The sequence below is a fragment of the Dipodomys spectabilis genome, unplaced genomic scaffold (genome assembly GCF_019054845.1).
Source record: "Dipodomys spectabilis isolate Male_0828 unplaced genomic scaffold, ASM1905484v1 ptg000468l, whole genome shotgun sequence".
Classification (NCBI taxonomy): domain Eukaryota; kingdom Metazoa; phylum Chordata; class Mammalia; order Rodentia; family Heteromyidae; genus Dipodomys; species Dipodomys spectabilis.
In genome coordinates this window covers 195,737-217,536 of record NW_024871145.1, presented here as the reverse complement: position 1 = coordinate 217,536, position 21,800 = coordinate 195,737, and the positions used below count along the sequence as shown (strand labels likewise).

Sequence of the window (21,800 nt, the reverse complement as noted above, 5' to 3'; positions counted from 1 at the left end):
AGGCCCTGAATTCAAGCCCTAAGACTGGCCAAAAAAAGGGGAAAGAAACCAGGGATGATTCTTACTATTTTTTTACCCAAGTACCTTGAAATAATCCCTTGCCTATGAACAATATAAGAGAGTATTGGATCAAAGCTGGCCATGGTGATGTACACTTGTATCCCCAGAACTCAGGGTGGCTAAGGCAGGAAGACTGTAAAATTCAAGGCCAACTTGGGGTACATAGTGAGTTCCAAACCAGCCTGGTTTGGAACTTACATAGTAAGTTCTTCAATTAAAAATAAACCCATAATGTAAGCCAGGTGCTGCTGACTTATGTCTGTAATCCTAGCTACTCGGGAGACTGCAATCTGAGGATCACAGTTTGCAGCCAGCCTGGGCAGGAAAGTCCATGAGACTCTTATCTCCAGTTAACAACTAAAAAATTGGAAGTGGAGCTGTTACTCAAATGGTACAGCCCTAACCCTGAGGGAAAAAACAGGGACAGTGCCCAGGCTCTGAGTTCAAGCCCCAGAAGTGGTGCATGCATACATGCACATGTACACACATACACCCTTAAAAAACGGAAAAATTAAGAAAGCAGGAAAGGAGAGAGAGGAGAGGGAGAAGAGGAGAGGAAACAGAGGGGAGAGGAGAGGAAACAAAAGGACAGGAGAAGAGTAAAGAGGAGGAGAATGGGGGAGGTGGAGGAAGGGAGTGAAAGGGAATGGGGAGGAGGGGAGTGAAGGCAGAGGGGGAGGAAGGGAAGAGAGGAAGGAAGGAATATTAAGACAATAGAATGGTAATTTTTCTCTCTACTCCCCTGGAAGGATCCATGCTCTCTACAATGAAACTCCAGTGAAACATATACAACTTTGGAAAACGTCCCCCCACCCCCACCCTGCAAATGAATCCATGCCTGTGTACTATATTGAATCTCTTACACTAGTCATGGTAAGGGTTTTCCTGCACTATAACAAGACTACTTACACAGAAAAGAGGAAAAGGAGGCTTAAGCAGAGGAACTCCATAGAGGGTTCCCAGCATAAATAGGACTCGATTCCCTGGCAATGAGACTCACCTGCAATGGGAGGCCCAGCAATCATTGGCAGGGCCATCATGCCCAGTAGGTAGCCAATGGCCTGTGAGGCCTGCATCGGACCCACCAGCTCAAAAGCAATGGGGGCCATGATGGTGATGAAGAAACCATCACACAGGCCCAGGAAGAGACAGACAATGATGAGGCCTCCAAAGTCCCGGCATAGGGGAATCATCATGGACATCAGGCCCAAGAGCAGGAATGAGAGAACCTAGAAGAGCAAACACCTTAAGTCATGCCATTCTGGCTAGCCCAAACCACATAGTAGATGACATCTCCTTTCTTACATCTTCATTGCTACTACTGGGAAGAATGTCAACAGGGAGAGCAGTTGTAAGTCCTGCACTGAAGGGTTCAATTTTTAAGAGATCCCCTACTTAACTGAATCTAGCAGGAATTTCGTTTTAAAGGCAGAAATGGCCCTCAGGCCCCTTGCACTGCATCTTGAACTCAAAGGAGAAATTGCTGTTTCTTTTGCTACATCTAGCTGTCCCACAAATGGGGGTCTGGGATTGTGCCTTGCTGGTGTTCTTTGATGCAAGTAAAGTATACGGAAAGAAGGGGAAGAAGTGAGGCGAGCTTGCCTGATGATTCCACGGGGGCTGCCATGGAAGGCGCTGACTCCTAAATTGGGGGAGGAGCCAGTGCCCATTTCTGTTAGTTATAGAAAACATCTTGGCATGAGAGAGACCTTTGGGAGGTTCACCCAGGTTCCTTATACTTTAAAGTATAGAGACATATCATCCATCTAAGATACCAAGGCTCTGAGAGCCTATGGATTAAATAAAACATGCTGGGGATGCACCAAGGAGTCCTTTGAGGAGTATCAAACCACTAGCTGAGTGTCTAGAGTCTAAAACCAGCTCAGGAACACTGACTAGTCCCTGAGCTTACTTCGGCCTGAGCAAAATGACTCTAAAAGAACATGCCTTTCCAGAGGCAGGTTCCCCACCCCTCCTCTTGCAACTGGGAGAAGAACCACAGCTGGTTTTGTGTTTGTTTTGATTACGGTCATATGAAACTTGTGTCTATGACCAAGAGTAAAACCCTGGGCTCCAGGTAGAGAAAGATGCCTTGACCCCCCCAGCCCAGCACAGTCTATAGAGCCAGGTTATTCCAGGACCAGGGCTACAACTTGATCTGTTTATGAGGAGATTCATGGATTTGCCAATAGTTTGTAGTTGGCCAATAAGCAAGCCAACTTACCCAGGAAGGAGCAGACAACAAATTTGTTTCATGTCCTAAAAGTTTTTTGTGTTGTTGCTCACAGTGGTTTCATTAGGAAGATCAGCTGGTTTGGGGAAGGATAATGCCACTGAGGCCATCTCTTGGATAGCAGACCTTTGAACTTTACCCAAACTATTTTTAATAATATTTTTTTTCTTGTAAAGATAGTGTACAGAGGGGTTACAGTTACATGAGTAAGGTAATTAGTACATTTTCTATCGAGTATTGTTACCCCCTCCTTTGTTTTTCCCCTACCAACACTTCCCTCCCCACCTCCCCAACTCCTGCCTCCCCCCCCAAGTTGTAAAGTTTGTTTTCAACATAGTGTCTTATACATCTTATTGTTACAATGGGTTGATCTGTATCCTTATTTCAGCATTTTTTTTATCCTTCCCCTCCCCAAATTAGAAAAATGTATGTACAAGATGCAAAGCACCGACATCAAAAACAGTGAAAACCAGTTTTACCATGGAGGAAGAACATAGAAAAGAACCCCACCCCCCCAAAAAAAATCACATGGTATATTTTAAGTACATTAAAAACAACAGCAAGAAAGATAAAACCTCTTGGGGTTCATTTCACTTAGCAACATTTTATATGGTCATATATACATACCTTTTGACCTTTTCTGCTTGTCCTAGACATATACTAGTTATTGCAAATAAGGGAAACCATGGGACCTATGTTTCTTTGGGCCTGGCTTACTTCACTTAATATAATTTTTCCAAGACTTTCCATTTCTTAACAAATGGGATGGTGTCATTTTTTCTGATGGATGCATTGAATTCCATTATATATATACATATACATACACATATACATATATATCACATTTTCTTGATCCATTCATCTGGTGAGGGGCATCTGGGTGGGTTCCATATCTTAGCTATGGTAAATAATGCTGCTAATAAACATAGTTGTGCTGGTAGCTTTAGTATGGCTTTGTGATCATTTGGGTAAATGCCCAAAAGTGGAATTGCTGGATCATAGGGGAGCTCTATGTGTACTCTTTTGAGGAACCTCCATACTACTTTCCAAAGTGGTTGGACAAGTTTATACTCCCACCAACAAAGCAGTAGGGTTCCCTTCTGGCCACATCCCCTCCTGCATCTGTTCTTATTAGATTTCTTGATTGTAGCCATTCTAACTGGGGTGAGGTGGAATCTCAATGTTGTTTTGATTTGCATTTCTTTTATAGCTAGAGAGGTTGAGCATTTCTTCATGTGTCTATTGGCCATTCTTATTCCTCTTCAGAGAAGTCTCTCTTTAGGTCTTTAGCCCACTTGCTAATCGGGCAGTTGTTTCTTTGAGGGATTTAATTTTTGTTGGGGGATTTAATTTTTTGAGTTCTAAGTATATTTTAGATATGAGGCCCTTGTCTCTTGTATGGCTAGTGAAGATCTCCCAATCTATGGGCTTACTACTTATCTTGCTAGCTATATCCTTTGCCCTGCAGAAGCTCTATAGTTTCATGCATCCCATTTGTCCAACCTTTCTTTGATTTGTTGTGTTTCTGGGACTTTATTAAGATAATTTCAGCCTGTGCCAAGGAGCTCTAGAGTTTCTCCGATTCCTTCCTGTAATGTTTTCAGGGTGTCTGCTTTGACTTCAAGGTCTTTGATCCATTTGGAGTTGATTCTGGTGCAGGGTGATATATAAGGACCTAGCTTTAGTTTTCTACAGATGTTTAACCAATTTTGCCAGCACCATCTACTGAAGAGGCTGTCTTTCTTCCATTCTATTTTTTTAGCTCCCTTATTGAAGATTAGGTGGCTATAGGTCTGTGGGTTCATTTCTGGATCTTCAGTTTTATTCCATTGGTCCTCATCTCTGTTCTTGTGCCAGTACAAGTTGTTTTGATTACTATGGTTTTGTAGTAGAGTTTGAGATATGGTATTGATATTCCTCCAGCACTGCTCTTTCTGCTAAGAATTGTTTTTGCTATTTTGGGGTCTTTTATTGTTCCATATGGATTTTGGGGTTGCGTCTTCTATTTCATTGAAGAATGAGGTTGGGATATTGATAGGTATCGCATTGACTTTGTAGATAGCCTTTGGCAGTATTGTCATTTTCACGATGTTAATCCTCCCAATCTAGGAGCATGGGAGGTTTTTCCACTTCCTTAGTTCTGCTTTAATTTCCTTTTTCAGGTTTTTAAATTTTTCATCAGGCTGGGAATGTGGCTTAGCAGTAGAGTGCTTGCCTAGCATGCATGAAGCCCTGGGTTCAATTACTCAGTACCACATACACAGAAAAAGCCAGAAGTGGTTTTGTAGCTCAAGTGGTAGAGTGCTAGCAATGAGCAGAGAGAGGCTCAAGGATGGTGTCCAGGCCCTGAGTTAAAGTTCCAGGTTCAGCAAAAATAAATAAATAAAAATTTTCATCACTGAGGTCTTTCACTTCTTTAGTTAACTCCTAGGTATTTTCTTTTTTTGTGGAGTTATTACAAAAGGAGTTGCTTTCCTGATTTCAGCTGCACTCTTCTCATTATTGGCTTACAGAAAAGCCTTTTTTGTTGTTGTTGTTGGTCGTGAAGTGCTAACATGGCCTGGTGCCAGCAGGAATGATAAATAAACCTACCCCTTACCTGAATACCACGTGTGGTGCTGTTCTTACTCGGCTGCCTCTCTTTAAAAATCTAACAGTTGGATCTTGTCAAATGCTTTTTCTGCATCTATTGAGATAATCATGTGGTTCTTATCCTTGCTCTTGTTGATGTGATGAATTATATTGTTTTATTTTTATATATTGAACCAGCTTTGCATCCCTCAAGTGAATCCTGTTTGATCATGGTGTATGATTTTTTTGATGAGTTGTTGGAGTCAATTGGCCAAAATTTTGTTGAGGAGTTTTGCATCGATGTTCATCAAAGAAATGAGTCTATAGTTCTCTTTCTTTGATGAGTCCCTGCCTGGTTTTGGGATGAGGGTTATGATGACTTCATAGAAAGAGTTTGGTAGTGAACTTTCACTTACAATTTCATTGAAGAGTTGGAGGAGTATTGGTGTTATTTCTAATTTGAAAACCTTGTAGAATTCCACTTATTGCTGTCTCTTATTGCTGTTCCTATTTCTTTTTTTTTTCTCTTTTTCATTGTGAAAATACTGTACAGAGGGGTTACAATTACATGGGCAAGATAATGAGTACATTTCTTATCAAGCATTGTAGCCTCCTCCTTTTTTTCCCCTTCCCATCCCTTTCCATCTATCCCTGCCCCCTTTCCCCCCTCCCCCGCACCAAAGTTGTAAAGTTCATTTTTGACATAACGACTTGTACATCTCATTGTTGCAATAGGTCCACTGTACCCCTATTTAAACGATTTGTTTTTCCCTTTCCCCTCCACAAATTATACCGACATCAAATACAGTGAAAGCAGGGGTTATACTGTGGGGGAGGGACATACAAAGCAACAAAGAAATAATCTTATAAATGTGTTAGAAACAATCGCATGAAAGGAAAAAAACATTTGAATACTATCTTAGGGTTCATTTCCCTAACATCACCTTATCTGACCTTTTCTGCTTGACTCAGACATATACTAGATATTGCAAATAAGGGAAACTATGTTTCTTTGGGCCTGGCTTACTTCACTTAATATAATTTTTTCCAAGTCTTTCCATTTCCTAACAAATGGGGCAATGTCATTCTTTCTGATGGAGGCATAGAATTCCATTGTATATATATATATATATATATATATATATATATATATATACCACATTTTCTTGATCCATTCATCTACTGAGGGGCATCTGGGTGGGTTCCATATCTTAGCTATAGTAAATAATGCTGCAATAAACATAGTCATGCTGGTAGCTTTAGTGTGGTCTTGTTTGTAAATATTTGGGTAAATGCCCAAAAGTGGGATTGCTGGATCATAGGGAAGGTCTATGTGGAGTCTTTTGAGGAACCTCCATACTACTTTCCAAAGTGGTTGGACAAGTTTACACTCCCACCAACAATGCAGTAAGGTTCCCTTCTGTCCACATCCCCTCCAGCACCTGTTGTTATTAGAGTTCTTGATTTTAGCCATTCTAACTGGAGTGAGGTGGTATCTCAATGTTGTTTTGATTTGCATTTCTTTTATGGCTAGGGAGGTTGAGCATTTCTTCATGTGTCTATTGGCCATCCTATTGCTGTTCCTATTTCGACGCTTAATATGGGTCTGTTAAGTTGGTTTAAATCATCTTGGTTTAGTTTGGGGATGTCAATATTTGCTAGAAATTCTTCCATTTCATTCAGATTCTCAAACTTATTAGCATAAAGGTTTGAGAAGTATTCCCTTATAATGTTCTGAATCTTAGTTGTTTCTGTGGTGATGTTTCCATTCTCATCTCTGAGTTTGTTTATTTGGGTGTGTGCTCTTTTTCTGATAAGATTTGCTAAGGGTCTGTCAATTTTGTTAATTTTTTCAAAGAACGAACTCCTTGTTTTGTTGATTCTTTCTATGGTTTTTTTTGGACTCCAATTCATTTAATTCTGATTTAATTTTAATTATTTGTTTCCGTCTACTGGATTGGGGTTTAGCTTGCTGTTCTTTCTCAAGGAGCTTCAGGTGCCTCGTTAAATTGTTGGTTTCAGATCTCTCCAATTTGTTGATGTAGGAGCTCAGAGCGATAAACTTGCCTCTGATTACTGCCTTTGCTGTGTCCCACAGGAGCTTGTAATTTGTGTGTTCATTTTTGTTAAATACCATGAACATTTGAATTTCCTTTCTAATTCCATGATCCACTGGTGGTTCAACAGTGTGTTGTTCAGCCTCCATGTGTTACAGGATTTTCTTTGGTGGGTTTTGCCATTGAATTCCAATGTTACTTCCTTATGGTCTGAGAGAATGCAGGGAATAATTTCAATGTTTCTGAATTTAGACAAATTTGCTTTGTGACCTAAAATGTGGTCTACTTTGGAGAATGTTCTGTGTGCTGCTGAGAAGAACATATATTCTGATGCTGCTGGGTGAAATATTGTGTAGATGTCTGTTAAGTTTAGTTGACCTATGCAGTTTAGATCCAAGGTTTAGATCCAAGGTTTCTCTGTTGACTTTTTGCCAGGTTGATCTATCCAGTGGGGATAGTGGTGTGTTAAAGTCCCCAACAATTAATGTCTTTAGATCTATGTGAGATTTTAGGGAAAGTGGTGTTTCTTGGGTAAATTTGGATGCTCCGATATTTGTTGAATAAATATTTAGAATTGTAATATCCTCCTGAAGAAGAGACCCCTTAATTAGTATGTAATGACCTTCTTTATCTCTTTTTGCTAATTTTAATTTGAAGTCTATTTTATCTGATATTAGGATTGCAACGCCTGCCTGTTTATGGGGGCTGTTTGCTTGGTAGATTTTATTCTAGCCTTTCACTTTCAGGATATGTTTGTTTTTGTGGGCAAGGTGTGTCTCCTGAAGGCAGCAGATAGAAGGATCTTGCTTTTTGATCCAATTAGACAATTTGTCACTTAATTAGAGAGTTAAGTCCATTAATATTGAGAGTTAGGACTGAGGGGTGTTGGTAGTTCTACCCAGGCTATTTTGAAGTAGTGAAACTGAAGCTAGTCACCTACATTTTCCTCTAGGAGAACAGACAACTATGAGATAAAACCAGACCTATCTATCAACCAGCTCATTATGGTAATTAGAAGTTAACACTGAACTGATTTTAATCAGCTATAATTGTTACCTGTTGTATCTAGCTATCTCTTAGCATCCTCTAAGAGGCCTTTCCAAGGTTTGGAAATTTAAAATGTCTCCTGGAAAACAGGCTCTGTTAGAGAATAGGTACTAGTAGGAGGGGGAAGATACATGGCGAGGGAGAATGAGGAAGAATATAGATGAAGTATTTTATATACATGTATGCAAATAGAACAATGACACCTGTTGAAATTGTTTTAAGGGGAGAGGTGAGGTGAGGGAGAAGGATGAAAGACATGAGGTTGATGGGGTACATTGTTTGCACATATGGAAATGCCACACTGAAACCCCTTGTTGTACAACTGATACATAATAATTTTTTGGGTTGGTTGTGGGACCTGAACTCTGGGCCTGGGTGCTGTCCCTCAGCTCTGCAGCTCAAGGCTAACACTCTACCACTTTAGCCACAGCGCCACTTCCATCTTTTTCTGTTTATGTGGTACTGAGGAATCAAACCTCATGCATGCAAGGCAAGCACTCTACCACTGAGCCACCTTCCCAGCCCAATAATAATAATAATAATAATAATAATAATAATTTTAAGTCCCTCTTGGAACTGTGAATCTGGCCTCAAAAATGGTCTCAAAGTGAGCCTATTCTGCCAGCAGATTGTACAAGGGTGAGATGCCAGCCACCTGTACTTGTCTTTACCCCTCATAGGAACCAAGTGCATGGCTCTTCAGAACCTGAGGCCTGTGCATCCACATTTGACCCAGAGTGGAAAGGAGGCCAATTCCTGTGACCAAGGATACCAAGAAACCAAAGAGAAAGAAGTTTATCCTTTGTCTTGTTCTCTTGTCCTAAGACACAGAATTTGTAAAATAAGGGAGCTGGACTACACATTGGTGTAAAGGTTTCAGCTATAATGGTTTAAGATTATTTTGTATTATTCTCAGTGGTAAAATTGGGCCAAGTGTGAGTAAGGAAAAGGGCAGGAATATAAGGTGGGTGGGGAAAGTGAGCAGAAGCCCCGAGTCCTAGCCTGGCTCATTGTCTAAATAGACATGCCTCCCTGACCCTTTGAACTCCCACTGTACAGGCTGGGCAGGGGCTGCTGCCTCTCCTCAAGATAAAGTTGTGGCCCAGTGCCAGATCCCCTTTGCAGAACCCTTTGGCATCTTGAAGCAGCTAATACTGGCAGAGGAGACCTATGGGATGGGGGTAGGGGTGGCTGTGAAAGAGACAGGGAGAGTGCACATACTTCAAAGCCATCCAGATAAAAGCATTTAGTGATTTTTGCACAGTAATTCAAACTTTCGCAATTGGGTTCTCTCAATCAGAAGTCTCTTGATTTGACCTTCATCAAAGTATAAGTCCCAGCTCTTCCATGCATCACTTAGACAAAGGTAGACTGTGAGAAAAACCTTACACAGGAGCTTAGTTCTGCCTCTGCTGCTCTGCTACACCTCCAGGTAAGACCAGCCACAAGAGGAAAAGGCATAAGCTAGGAGGTCAGGGAGGTAATATTGCTGTCAGGTAGAGAAAGACTAACAACTCAGACCAGAACCCCATCACATAGAAGGTGTCTGTATCCAAATGATTGAAACTTGCCACACCTATGGCTCTTTTTTTTTTTTTTTTTTTTTTTTTTTTTTTTTTTTTTTTTTGTCGGTCGTGGGGCTTGAACTCTGGGCCTGGGCGCTGTCCTTCAGCTCTTCAGCTCAAGGCGAGCGCTCTACCACTTGAGCTACAGCGCCACTTCCGGTTTTCTGGTGGTTTATTGGAGATAGGAGTCTCACGGTCTCTCCTGCCCGGGCTGGCTTTGAACCGCGATCCTCAGATCTCAGCCTCCTGAGTAGCTAGGATTACAGGCGTGAGCCACCAGCGCCCGGCTTACCTATGGCTCTTTTGATCTTCACTTGTAAGGTGAGATAGGAAAGAAGAATTCTTTTCATTATACAATGAGGACTAGAGAGGTCTGGCTTTTGCTGGGATCTTTTTGGTGGATAGTATTTGAGAACCAATATTTGATGCCAAACAGCTCTGGAAATATGAGAAGTAATGGGCCTGGGTCTGGACCTAGAGGAGAGATACACTGACTCACAGAGTGCTTTGAGTGCCTAAGGACCTCTGAGACAGTGTAATGTAGCAATGAAATCAGTTCGTACAGTGGCACCATCAACTTTCTGGTGTCAGAATCTCGCTTGCAGAAAGGAATTTCCAGACAAGCCAGGTGCCACTGGCTCACACCTGTAATCCCAGATACTTAGAAAGCTGAGATCTGAGGATCATGGTTTAAAGCTAGCTTATGCAGAAAAGCATGTGAGACTCTTATCTCCAATGAAACACCAAAAAGCTGGGAGTGGAGCTGTGGTTCAAATGGTAGAGTGCTAACCTTGAGCAAAAAAAAAAAAAAAAAAACCTTAAGGACAATACCTAGACCCTGAGTTCAAGCCCCAGAACTGGATGTGGGGGGAGAGAGACTTCTTGTCTAAGAGATTCCACACACTACTGCTGTCACTGAATATGAACTCCATCTTGGTAAAGGAGGCAGAACAAGAACAGTTAATTGCCTTTGTTGGAAAGCTAATTTGACTAACTTTTCTATGTTGCACGTAGTTGATGTCAGAGCTGTGGTCCACATAACTGCAATGATACATTCTACCACCAAAGCCTGGGGACAACCTAATATTCCAGATAGTACATGAATAGTCCTACTCACCTGCAAGTAGATCTTCTTTAGTCCAGGAATGGAGTCACTGACATGGCCAGACACAAGACGCCCAAGGCCTGAGGTAGCCCCTATACACACCAACAGCACCCAGGTCTCCTTGATTTCCAAGAACTCTTCTTCTACATACTTCATCTGAAAGGCATAACAGAGAGACCCCCAAAACAGATGGAGGAAGAGGAGCTGACTGATGAACTGTTAGCATAAGACCCTCTAGTTTTCACTTTCCTGGACCAGGACAGAATATATTCCTTGTAACCTCAAGTCTAGATTCAATTCTTGGGTCATTCGTAACATCCACTAAAGACAGCTTACCCCTGACTCTTTGGAATTTAGGCTTTTGAGGAAGAGTTGAAGGGAGATCAGTATCTCTGAACCCCCTTTAACTCCTAATAGGACAGAACACAGCCTTAACATCTAAGAAAAATCCAGAGATTGCTCTACCATCTTTCCACTTCCTCATTCCACACTGATAGACAGGGGCAACATCAGACTGCCAGGGGAGAAGTTCTATGCAATTCTCCCGTGTGTGTTTTAAGGAACACAAAGTTTAAGGGATGAAGGTGTAGCTCAGTGGTAAAGCATGTGCTTAATGTGCACAAGGACCTGGGTTAATTCCACAATTACACACACATGCATGGATGCATATGTGCGTACACACACACAGAGATTTTTGAAGTCTGTGGAGAATGCAAACTTATCTACAATGAACAATTTGTGGCCAGACAAGTTTCTTTTGTGTGGGACTGGGGTATGAACTCAGACATCACACTCATTAGGCAGATGTTCTACCACTTGAGGCAATATTCTCAGCCATGTTTGCTTTAATTATTTTTCAGATAGAGTCTCATGTTTTTGCCTGGGGACTCAGAAGCCTTGGACTCAGCTTCTGAATAGCTGGAGTTATAGTCATGCATTACCACACCTGGCCCCTGAATTCTTTTTAGTGCTGGTACTAGGGCTTCATCTCAAGGGCTTGGGCACTGTCCCTTAGCTTGTTTTTTTCTCAAGGCTGGAACTCTACCACTTGAGTCACAGCTCCACTTCCAGATTTTTTCTGGTTAACTGGAGATAAGTCTCACACAATTTCTTGCTGGTTTTAAACTCTGGTCCTCAGATCTCAGCCTCCTGAGTAGCTAGAATTACAGGTATGAGTCACTGGCACCTGGCTCCTAAATGAATGACTTTACTGCAAGACTCATTATGGCCTTAAAGAGATTACTACACATTATGAAGTACAGCAATCTCATTCCTAAACAAAGTCATTTTTGATCAGAAAGATCAGCCTTCATTGATCATAGTCTTTACAAAGGCGATTTGGGGGTATATGAGCCAGTTCCTTGCACACACATGCATGGATGCTATATTTATCTCTTTTTTTTAAAAAAAAATCAACCTTTTTTTTTTTATCATGGAGGAGGCTGTGGTTCATAGGTCTTTCTCTTAGAAACCCCTTTTGTTTTCCATTGAAATTTTCCCTTAACCTGTGCTCTTCCCCGCCCCCCATATCTCCAATCACTGTTTTATTTTTCTAAAGATCTCAGCTCTGCCCTTTCCATGCCCTCTACCCCCATCCTCTGGACTCTTTGCAGGTTGAGGACAGCTTCTTGGGGCCAGATGGAGTGGGCCCACCCACCCTAGTCTTCCTCACCAGGTGTACATAGGGAACGAAGTAACCCAGGGCAGCAGCAGCAATGCCGAAGGCCCAGATGCGGTAGGTGCGTTGGCGGAACACTCGCATGTTGAAGTACTTCCTGAGCTGAGCCAGAAAGCGTTGTTGCAGAGTACGGACACCTCTCTTGCTTGGGGTGTCTTGAGAGCTGGGCAGGAGGGGCCGGTAGGTGAGTGAAAGCAGCATAAGAACAAACATGAAGGTACTCAGCACCTGGAAGGTTTGGGCCAGCTTGATCTTATCCCCCAGCATTTTGATGAGGAAGGGGAAGGACATGGAGAAGACGCTACTGCCAGCAGACACCACACCATTGGCCAGACCCAGGCGGCGTTGGAAGTAGTGTCCGAGGATGACGAGGGATGGTTGAAAGGCGAAGGAACAGCCACAACCAAAGAGAATCCCATAGGTGAAGTAGCGCAGGCTTAGGGAGCTGTGGGAGAGACACCAAGAGCTATCCTCAGCAGCCTGACCAGAAATCTGTCTCCACCCTCTATTTAGCCTCTTAACTCCACCCTTACCCCCACAGCCCCACTTACCACTGACCTTGTGAGCAGGTAAGGAATGGAGCCTTTTGGACCCTATTTGCATATGGGGGAGCAAAGACCTTGAGAGCTGATTTTCCCCCAAATATAACTGGGGATCAAAAAAGGCTTGGACTTGAATCCAGGTCTGTGTGATTGGAATATGAATCAAAGCAGCCCATAAAAGAGGAAAGCTGGAAAGAAAGCCAGAGCCAGCCTTCGCAGTGGCTAGATGAGAGAGCACATTAGAATAGTTTCACCAGAAAGCTGGGCACCAGTGGCTCACATCTGTAATCCTAGCTATTCTAGAGGCTGTTGTCTGTGAGTCACGGTTTGAAACCAGATGGGGCAGGAAAGTCCATGAGACTCTTATCTCCAATTAACTAGCAAAAAGCCAAAAGTAGAGCTGTGGCTCAAGTGGTAGAGTGCCAGTCTTGAGCAAAAAAAAAAAAAGCTTAGGGATAGCACCCAGGCCCTGGGTTCAAGCCTCAAGACTGGTGCATGCACGTGTGCACGTGCACACACACACACACACACACACACACACACACACACAATTTCACCTGATTGCTCACCTAGATACTATGGATAGGCTAAAGGCCAATGGTTTATCTCAGGCAATAACAAAAGTCAAGAAAAAAAAAGAATCTAAAACCTTGAAAGTTTAAGACCCTGCATAGGGCCCTTCAGCATCTTTCTCATGTTCAGGGCTCTTAATATTTCAGAAAATGACTGATAGTCTCTTAAGAGACACTCCTCCCCAACTTTGCCCAGGATTAAGATATCCCAAGGTCTTTAGCCCAAACCCTAGGTGATCTCCATGAAGACCCTAGTGTAAAAAGTCCCTTTCATTTCCCAAATCCTGCTATTATTGCTGAACATGGTAGAGATTCATTTTCTCTATAACCTGGAGACTTGAGAGGAGGAGGAGGAGCCTTAAAGTTGTGGCCTGGCTAAATAAACAGGTCCTGGCTTCAAACTCTGAGGCCCTACTGTGCCATAAGTCTCTTTAACAGCAAGTAAAATGTCAGAAGGGGAAAGGCCATGAAAGTTCAACTTGGATCCCCATTTACCACCCCCCCCCAGACAATTTTGGCACAACCTAATGAAGACTTTTGTTTTGCTTTTTGATGCCTCCATGTGTTTTGCAAGAGTTCTTATCTGACCACTAAATTACCCAATATCTTTTGGGTCAGGCAGTTCTTTCCCAGATACAGACCCAGTTCTGCACCTTAAAAGACAAAGCCTATGCTTTGTCAAGGTGATACTCGCTCCCATGATTCCAAGATAATTCTTATCACTGGTGCTTTCCATCTACATGTAGTCGCTGGACCTGAACAAGGGTTTTCATTTGAAATTTCAAAAGGAGCTAAGCTACCTCCTCCTCCTCTATCCTGTCTTTTGGGCTCTTCTCCCATTTGATTCTGGATACTTTATGGGATTGGCTTGGGCTGGGGCTTTATCTAAAGGAAAGGGACTAGACTTCAAGGAGAAGGGCATAGGGACAAAATATGGGATTCAAACCAGCGTGCTTTGTGGTGAATCTGTTTCTAGCTGGGCCCCAGCAAGGAGGCTCCTGAGCTGTGTTTGCCAGCCCTGTCTGTCCTCTTCCCCATTCCACATCATCCAAAAGAACTCACAGCTTTCAAGACAACAACCCAACAGGAAGGATGACTTGGAGCTTTAGCCACAGGCAAGACCTTTTCTTCCCTCCTCCCTGACTTCTCCACCCTGCCACTGGACATGAACCGTTCTTGGCTCTGAAATGTTCTTACAGAAAGAGCAAACGGGGTAGGGGAGGGGGGGGGGTCGGTCAGGGGCGGAGGACAGAACGCCTACTCCAATGTGCTTAAAGAAGAATGCCAGAAGAAACCACCACCTCTGAGCTTCCTTCCCTCCTGTGACTGAGTCCATGTGGAGGGGAAGGGAAATGAGATCCATATGTTGCTAATTTGTTTACACTTTGCTCTGTTCCGCCTCAAGAAACAGTCCTGGGTTACGAAGCCCTGAGAGACTGTAGCTGCTTCTTGTAAGGCATGCACTCTACCGCTGAGCTACCTTCCCAGCCCTGTAGCTGCTTCTGACGCCTAGCTCCTCCTCACGCAAGGAGCCAGGCACTAGCCTAATAGGGGAGTGGTGGGACAAATGAGGCTGACACTCAGTGGAGTCCTGAAAAGGTTTGGAGCGGCTGTCTTGAGGAAGAGGGTACTAAACAGGTTCCAGGCAGGACATGGTTTTCCCTCCTCCTCTGTCCCAGTTAGCTGGGATGGAGCCAAGAAACCATTGCATGCCAAATCGAAGCTCTGCTGGAGGGCAGACGAGGCAGCCAGAACCATTCAAATCATAGAGAAAGCTGGCTCACCCCATAGGGCCCAGTCAAAGCAGAACACAGTTACTCTCCACTGTGAGTGGAAACTTAGGCCTAGACAGGCAGGGCCCTTCTCTGGGGAGTCAAATTCAGAAAGCAAGGTAGTTCTGCCTCTCCTCCACACAGGTCACTGTGGCCACTTCTGTGTCTCCAGGCCAGCATGCTCCTTCCTATATTAGCCCAGGCAGGGTGCAAGTAGCAGGTACCATAACTTGTAAAGGGTCCTACTGAAAGTCCTACATTACTAAAGAAGCTCGTGGTGTAGGCTCTTTATTACCCTCTCCCTTACAATAAGCTTCTGCTGGGCTAGAAGGAAAGCAAGTGTAAGAACATAACATTACCAAGTTCTGCCAGGGTTTATGTTTAGCCTAGACCTAATGGGGCTAAGCATCCTTTTCCTGCTATTTTTTTTTCTAAATCACCTTTGGTTCACAGAGATCCCTCAGAAAGGGGTGGGACATGCTAAATAGCCTTGGGCTCAGCTGACTTTTGTGTAAGCATAAGTTCCTTTTTTTAGTGCCAGTGTTGGAGTTTGAACTCAGGACCTGAGTGCTGTCCCTGAGCCATAACTCCATTACTGGCTCTTTTTTTTTAGTAGTTAATTGGGCATAAGAGTTGCATGGACTTTCCTGGCTGGGCTGGCTTTGAACTGCAATCCTCAGATGTCAGCTTCCTGAGTAGCTAGGATTGCAGATGTAAGCCACCAGCATTTGGCAATATAAGTTGCTTTTGGAATCCTGGAATGCTAGGTGTTCACATATGCTCACTCAAGCAGCCCTTTTCTAGGTGGGAGAGCAAGATCATGAGATGTAAGCTACATTGAAGGGGAAGAGAATGGCAGAGCTAGAGAGACATGACAAAACCCTCTGGCGTAATCCTCTCATTTATAGATACAAAACTTGAGGCCCAGAGAGGGGAAGGATACTCATTCATTGTTCACTAGCCATTATCCAGTGGCCAAAACTTGGCTTGGACTCAGCTCCAAGACCTACCAGGCTACTCCCACCATTTTGGAGCTCTTAGGGATATTCTCTACAAATGTGTCCTGAAGATCCTACCTACATGATTCCCACTGCATGAGGAATTCTGGGAACGGAGTCTTTGAGGGCCCTACATAGCCTTGGCTACAGGGGATTCTGCAATGAGAATCGTGTTCCTAGCTGATCCCAGAAAGAAGCCAATCCTCAGCCTTGGGGAAATTGCCAGCAACTCCTAGCCTTACCTGGTGAAGGAGCTGGTGTGGAGGCCGATGAAAGCAACGGCAGCCCCGGCAGTTGCTGTGATGCGACAGCCCAAACGGTCAGTGAATATACTCACAATAGGAGAACAGAAGAAGATCATACCCATCGCCAGGGCCCCTACCCAGGCTGCAGAGAACAGAAGCACAAAAGTATTGTTATTTACCATGATGCTTAGGGAAGTTGCTGGTAACTCAGTTCTTCTCTTGACATTTCAGCAGAGGCATTGGTCAGCACTGTCAGCCTGTTGGTCCCTGATGGTTGGAGAGGGGTGTAAATAGAAGCTAGCTAAAGGGGTCAGGGGGTGGGGGGTGGGGGGAGGTTGAAGCCTCAGAGGCCTCAAAATCTCACTTTGGCTTTTTCTGTTCCAGGATGGCACACTACCATTTGAGTTACAGCTCTACTTTCAGCTTTTTGGTGGTTAATTAGTATCTTGGATTTGCCTGCCTGAGCTTAATCCTCAGATCTCAGTCTCCTGAGAAGCTAAAATTACAGGTGTGAGCCACCAGCTCCCAACTCATTTTCCTTATCAGGAGAAAGATATTTGCCCCTTAGATTTTTTTCCAACCTGTTTTGCCTTCTCAGTCCCCAGAAAGAAAACCCAAGTTATTGTTTTTTGTTGTTGTTGTTGTTTTTGTCAGTCGTGGGGCTTGAACACTGGGCTTGGGCGCTGTCCCTCAGCTCTTCAGCTCAAGGTGAGTGCTCTACCACTTGAGCTACAGTGATACTTCCAGTTTTCTGGTGGCTTATTGGAGATAAGAGTCTCACAGACTTTCCCGCCTGGGTTGTCTTTGAACTGTGATCATCAGATCTCAGACTCCTGAGTAGCTAGGATTACAGGCAGGAGCTACCAGCACCTGGCCACCTCAAGTTTTTTTAAAATTTTTTTTCTGTTACTGAGTTTCACCTTGAACCACTTTACCAGGCTACATAAGCTTAGTACCTTTAACTTTTTTCTTAGTTTTAATTTCTAAATCTAATTATTTTTCAAAGTTATCCTCTGAACATGTTCCAAGTCTTCATCATCGCCATAAAAATAAAACAAACATTCATTGAGTGTCATCTGAGCAAGGCACTGGGCCAGCTTCTGTCTGCCTTCAGTGGTAGAGCCCCAAGTAGGCTGGAGGAGTGCAAAATGAGTGCCCTAAGGACTTATTCTGCCACCTATGTCTCGTATCTTAGTGCCAAATAGCTTGCTCAGATTCCCCCTGCAAATCTCCACTTTGCTAAGCCCTAACTGCCTGTCTCCAAAACTACTGTCCATGAACAACTGCATACTTAAACTTCCATTGTAACTTCACCTCTTACCTGCTGTGGGACTTTGAGGAACCATAGCACTTTTCTCATCAGTTTTCTCATCCATGAAATGGGGATTTAAATTTCTGTAGTGCCTTCCTGAAAGTCTGTTTCTTTTTTCTGCCAGTTTGTGAATTGAACTTAGGAACTTATACTCACTAGGTAAGCACTCTACCAGTGGACTACATTCCCTGCCCAACCTTCACAGTTTTTTTTAAAGATGATGATCAGATGTAATTATATAACTAGGAGAGCCTTGGAAATACTAGTAGTTACATATAAAAATCAGTGCAAGGCAGGAGCTGATGTCACACTTGTTATTCTGTCTAAGAAAGTGGTGACCTAGAAGATTGCAGTTCAAAGCTAGCCTAGGCAGAAAAATCCAAGGGACTCCATCTGCAATTAACCCACAAAATGCTGAACTGGAAGCATGGCTTAAGTGGTAGAGTGCCATCTGTCAGTAAGCAAGCTGAGCTAGAACAAAAAGTCCTTGAGTTCAAGCCCTGGTACCAGTGTGTGCACACGTGCGTGCACACTCCCCTACCCCCCACCCACCCACTCCCCCACACACAAATGCAAAATGGATCATAGACTTAAATGTGTAAAATATAAAGCTGTAAAATTCATAGAAGAAAGAAAAGTAGAAAAATCTTACTACTGGGGCTGGGAAGGTGGTTCAGTGGTAGAGCGCATGCCTTGCATGCCAGAGGCCCTGGGTTCGATTCCTCAGCACCACATAAGCAAAAAGAAAAAAGCCGGAAGTGGTGCTGTGGCTCAAGTGGTAGAGCGCTAGCCTTGAGCTGAAGAGCTGAGGGACAGCGCCCAGGCCCAGAGTTCAAGCCCTATGACCGGACCCAAAAAAACAAAAACAAAAACAAAAAACCAAATGAAAAATCTTACTACTTTAGGCAGTATCTCACAGATATTCATATAAATTATGACCTATACAGAAAATTTTGATGCACCAGACTTAGCCAAATTTAAATTTTTGCTCTTTAAAAAAATATTGAGGGCTGGGAAGGTGGCTTAGTGGTAAAGCGCTTGCTTTGCATGCATGAGGCCCTAGGTTCGATTCCTCAGCACCACATAAGCAAAAAGAAAAAAGCCGGAAGTGGCGCTGTGGCTCAAGTGGTAGAGCGCTAGCCTTGAGCTGAAGAGCTGAGGGACAGTGCCCAGGCCCAGAGTTCAGGCCCCACAACCGGACCCCCCCCAAAAAAAATAATATTGAAAATGAAGCTAGGAACCAGTGTTTCTCAACCTAGCTAGTTGAGAGGCTGAGATTTGAGGATCATGGTTTGAAACCTACCTAGGCAGGAAAGTCCATGAGACTCATCTCTAATTAACCACCAAAAAACCCAGGAGTAGAGCTGTGGCTCAAGTGGTAGAACACTAGCCTTCAGCAAAAAAGCACCAGGTAACTGGGTACCGGTGGCTCACACCTGTAATCCTAGTTACATAGGAGACTGAGATCTGAGGATTGCGGTTCAAAGGCAGGAAAGTCTGTGAGACTCTTATCTCCAATAAATCACCATAAAACTGGAACTGGCACTCTTGCTCAAGTGGTAGAGCACTAGCCTTGAGCTGAAGAGCTGAGGGACAGCTTCCAGACCCAGAGTTCAAGCCCCACGACCAACCAAAAAAGAAAGAAAGAAAGAAAAAAAAGCCCAGGAACAGCATCCAAACCCTGAGGTCAAGCTGTAGGACAAGAACACAAAAATATACTGAAAATGAAAAGCCAGGCCATAGACTAGGAAAATTACTTGAAATGTACATATCTGCCAAAAGATTGGTATCCAGCATATGAGTGTAAATTGGTTCTTACAATTCAATAAGAAGAATGCAAGCAATCCAGCTTACAATACAAAAAAACTTGAACATACATACACTTGCTGTGAATATTAATTCAGCAATGAAACAATGCTCTACATTATTAATCACTTGGGAAATGCATATTAAAACCATCCTAAAAGATGGTCATGGTGGTACACACCTGTAATCCCAACCCTTAAGGAGGCCTGAAACAGGAGGACCATGAGTTTGAGGCTAGCTGGGGCCACATAAGACCCTGTCTCAAAAAAACAAAACCAAACGAACACCACAGTGAGAGCAACTTGTGCACTAAAACGTTTTTTAAATAAGTAACAATAGAGGGAGGATATAGAAGAACTAGAAGTCTCATATACTGCTGGTGGGAAGGAAAAATTGTATACTTACTTGAAAAAGAGTTAGGGAGATTCTTGGGAATCTGCCTCGTTCCATTGAAATCCCACCCCTAGGTATTTACTCAAGATAAATAAAACCTATATCTAAACAAAAACCTGTACCTAGAAGCTTTTTTTTTTTTTCATAATGGTCCCAAACTGGCAATAACCCAAATACACTTCAACTGGTGAATTAACAAATGGGTATACATGAATACAGTGAATATATATAACACATAGGAATGTACTATTGATAAAGGCAACGACAGGCAATTCTCAAAAGAAAGACACATAACTCCATTTATAGGAAATTCTGGACAAGACAAAACTATAGGGACAGAAAAACATGAGTGAATGCCAAGGAAGGAGAAAGGGTGAAAAGACTGACTACAGAGGTGCAAAAGGGGACCTTTCCTGATGATGGAAATGTTATATATGTTAACTACAATGGTGGTATTCATTTGGATGTGTGGTTCAGTGGTAGAGCATGCGCTTAACATATGTGAAGATGTGGGTGTGATTCCAAGTGTCAAAAAAATCGTATAATTGTGCACATAAATGTGGGAATATTACCATATGCACATTGTATTCTCTAAATCTGATAATAGCTTGAAAAAGGGTCAGGGGCTAGGAAAATAATTTAGTGGTGAGTTATGTGCTTGGCATGTGAGGCCCTGTCTTCAATCTGCAAGGGAGGGGACAGGAAAGCAGGAAGTAGTACTGTTTTTTGTGCCCATACTAGGACTTAAACTCAGAGCCTCACACTCTTGCTTGGCTTGATCGCTCATGGCTGGCACTGTACCACTTGAGCCATACCTTCAAGCTCAGTATTTTCATGATTAATGGGAGTTGTAATCTCTCAGACTTTTCAGGCTGGCATCAAACCTCAGTATTCCAGATTTCAGTGTTCTAAGTAACTAGGATTACAGGCATGAGCCACCAGTGTCCAGTTGGGAAGTGCCATTTTGAGATCTCACTTAGGGTATAGATAATTTTGGTCCTTCTAAATATCTCAAGTACAATGAAAACGGATAAGCTTGTAGCCAGGTTGTTCACACCTATTATCATAGCTATTCAGGAGGCTGAGATCTGAGGAGTTTGGTTTAAAGTCAGCCTGGGCAGAAGTCTAAGACTCTTATCAACAATTAACCACCAAAAAGCCACAAGTGAAGCTGTGGCTCAAGTGGTAGAGCACTAGCTTTGAGTGAAAAAGCTATGGGTGAGCACACAGGCTCTTAAGTCAAGCCCTAGTACTGGCACACAAGAAAATTCTTCCTAAATAATTCTTTTTTCTTTTTTTTTTGTCAGTTGTGGGGCTTGAACTCTAGGCTTGGGCACTGTTCCTCAGCTCTTCAGCTCAAGGTGAGCCCTCTACCACTGGAGCCACACCACCACTTCTGGTTTTCTGGTGGTTAATTGGAGATTAGTCTCATGGACTTCCCTGCCTGGGTTGGCTTTGAACCACGATCCTCAGATCTCAGCCTCCTGAATAGCTAGGATTACAGACATGAGCTGCTGGAGCCCGGCTTCACTCCCAAATTTTTTTGGATATAAAAGTCTCATGGATTTTCCTGCTCAGGCTGGCTTCAAACTGTGATCCTCAGACTCCTGAGTAGCTAGGATTATAGGTGTGGGCTACCAGCATCCAGATAGTTGCATATCTTTTTTAAAAATTTAATTGAAGTCAATATTTTCCTGTTTCTTGGCATGACAAATGGTTTTCTATTGTATCCTGAACATTTGGGGATATTATAAGACTGTATATTATTAGCTGGCTTCCTCTGACAATGTGGCAACAAGGCACCATCTCATTACTGCCAAATGGGAGTGGAAGTCCATATTCCC

General features: G+C 43.1%; 1 protein-coding gene across 1 annotated transcript in view; it reads right to left on the bottom strand.

Annotated features, from left to right (window-relative positions):
- The window catches only part of Slc16a2 (solute carrier family 16 member 2), a 107,531-nt gene that overhangs the window by 2,610 nt on the left and 83,121 nt on the right, over window positions 1–21,800 (bottom strand). The window contains exons 2-5 of the mRNA XM_042668690.1: window positions 16,443–16,587; window positions 12,311–12,761; window positions 10,651–10,794; window positions 1,061–1,289 (exon numbers count right to left, since the gene is read on the bottom strand). Of these exons, the coding sequence (XP_042524624.1) occupies window positions 1,061–1,289; window positions 10,651–10,794; window positions 12,311–12,761; window positions 16,443–16,587 (969 nt within the window). The remainder of the gene's footprint in view (window positions 1–1,060; window positions 1,290–10,650; window positions 10,795–12,310; window positions 12,762–16,442; window positions 16,588–21,800) is intronic.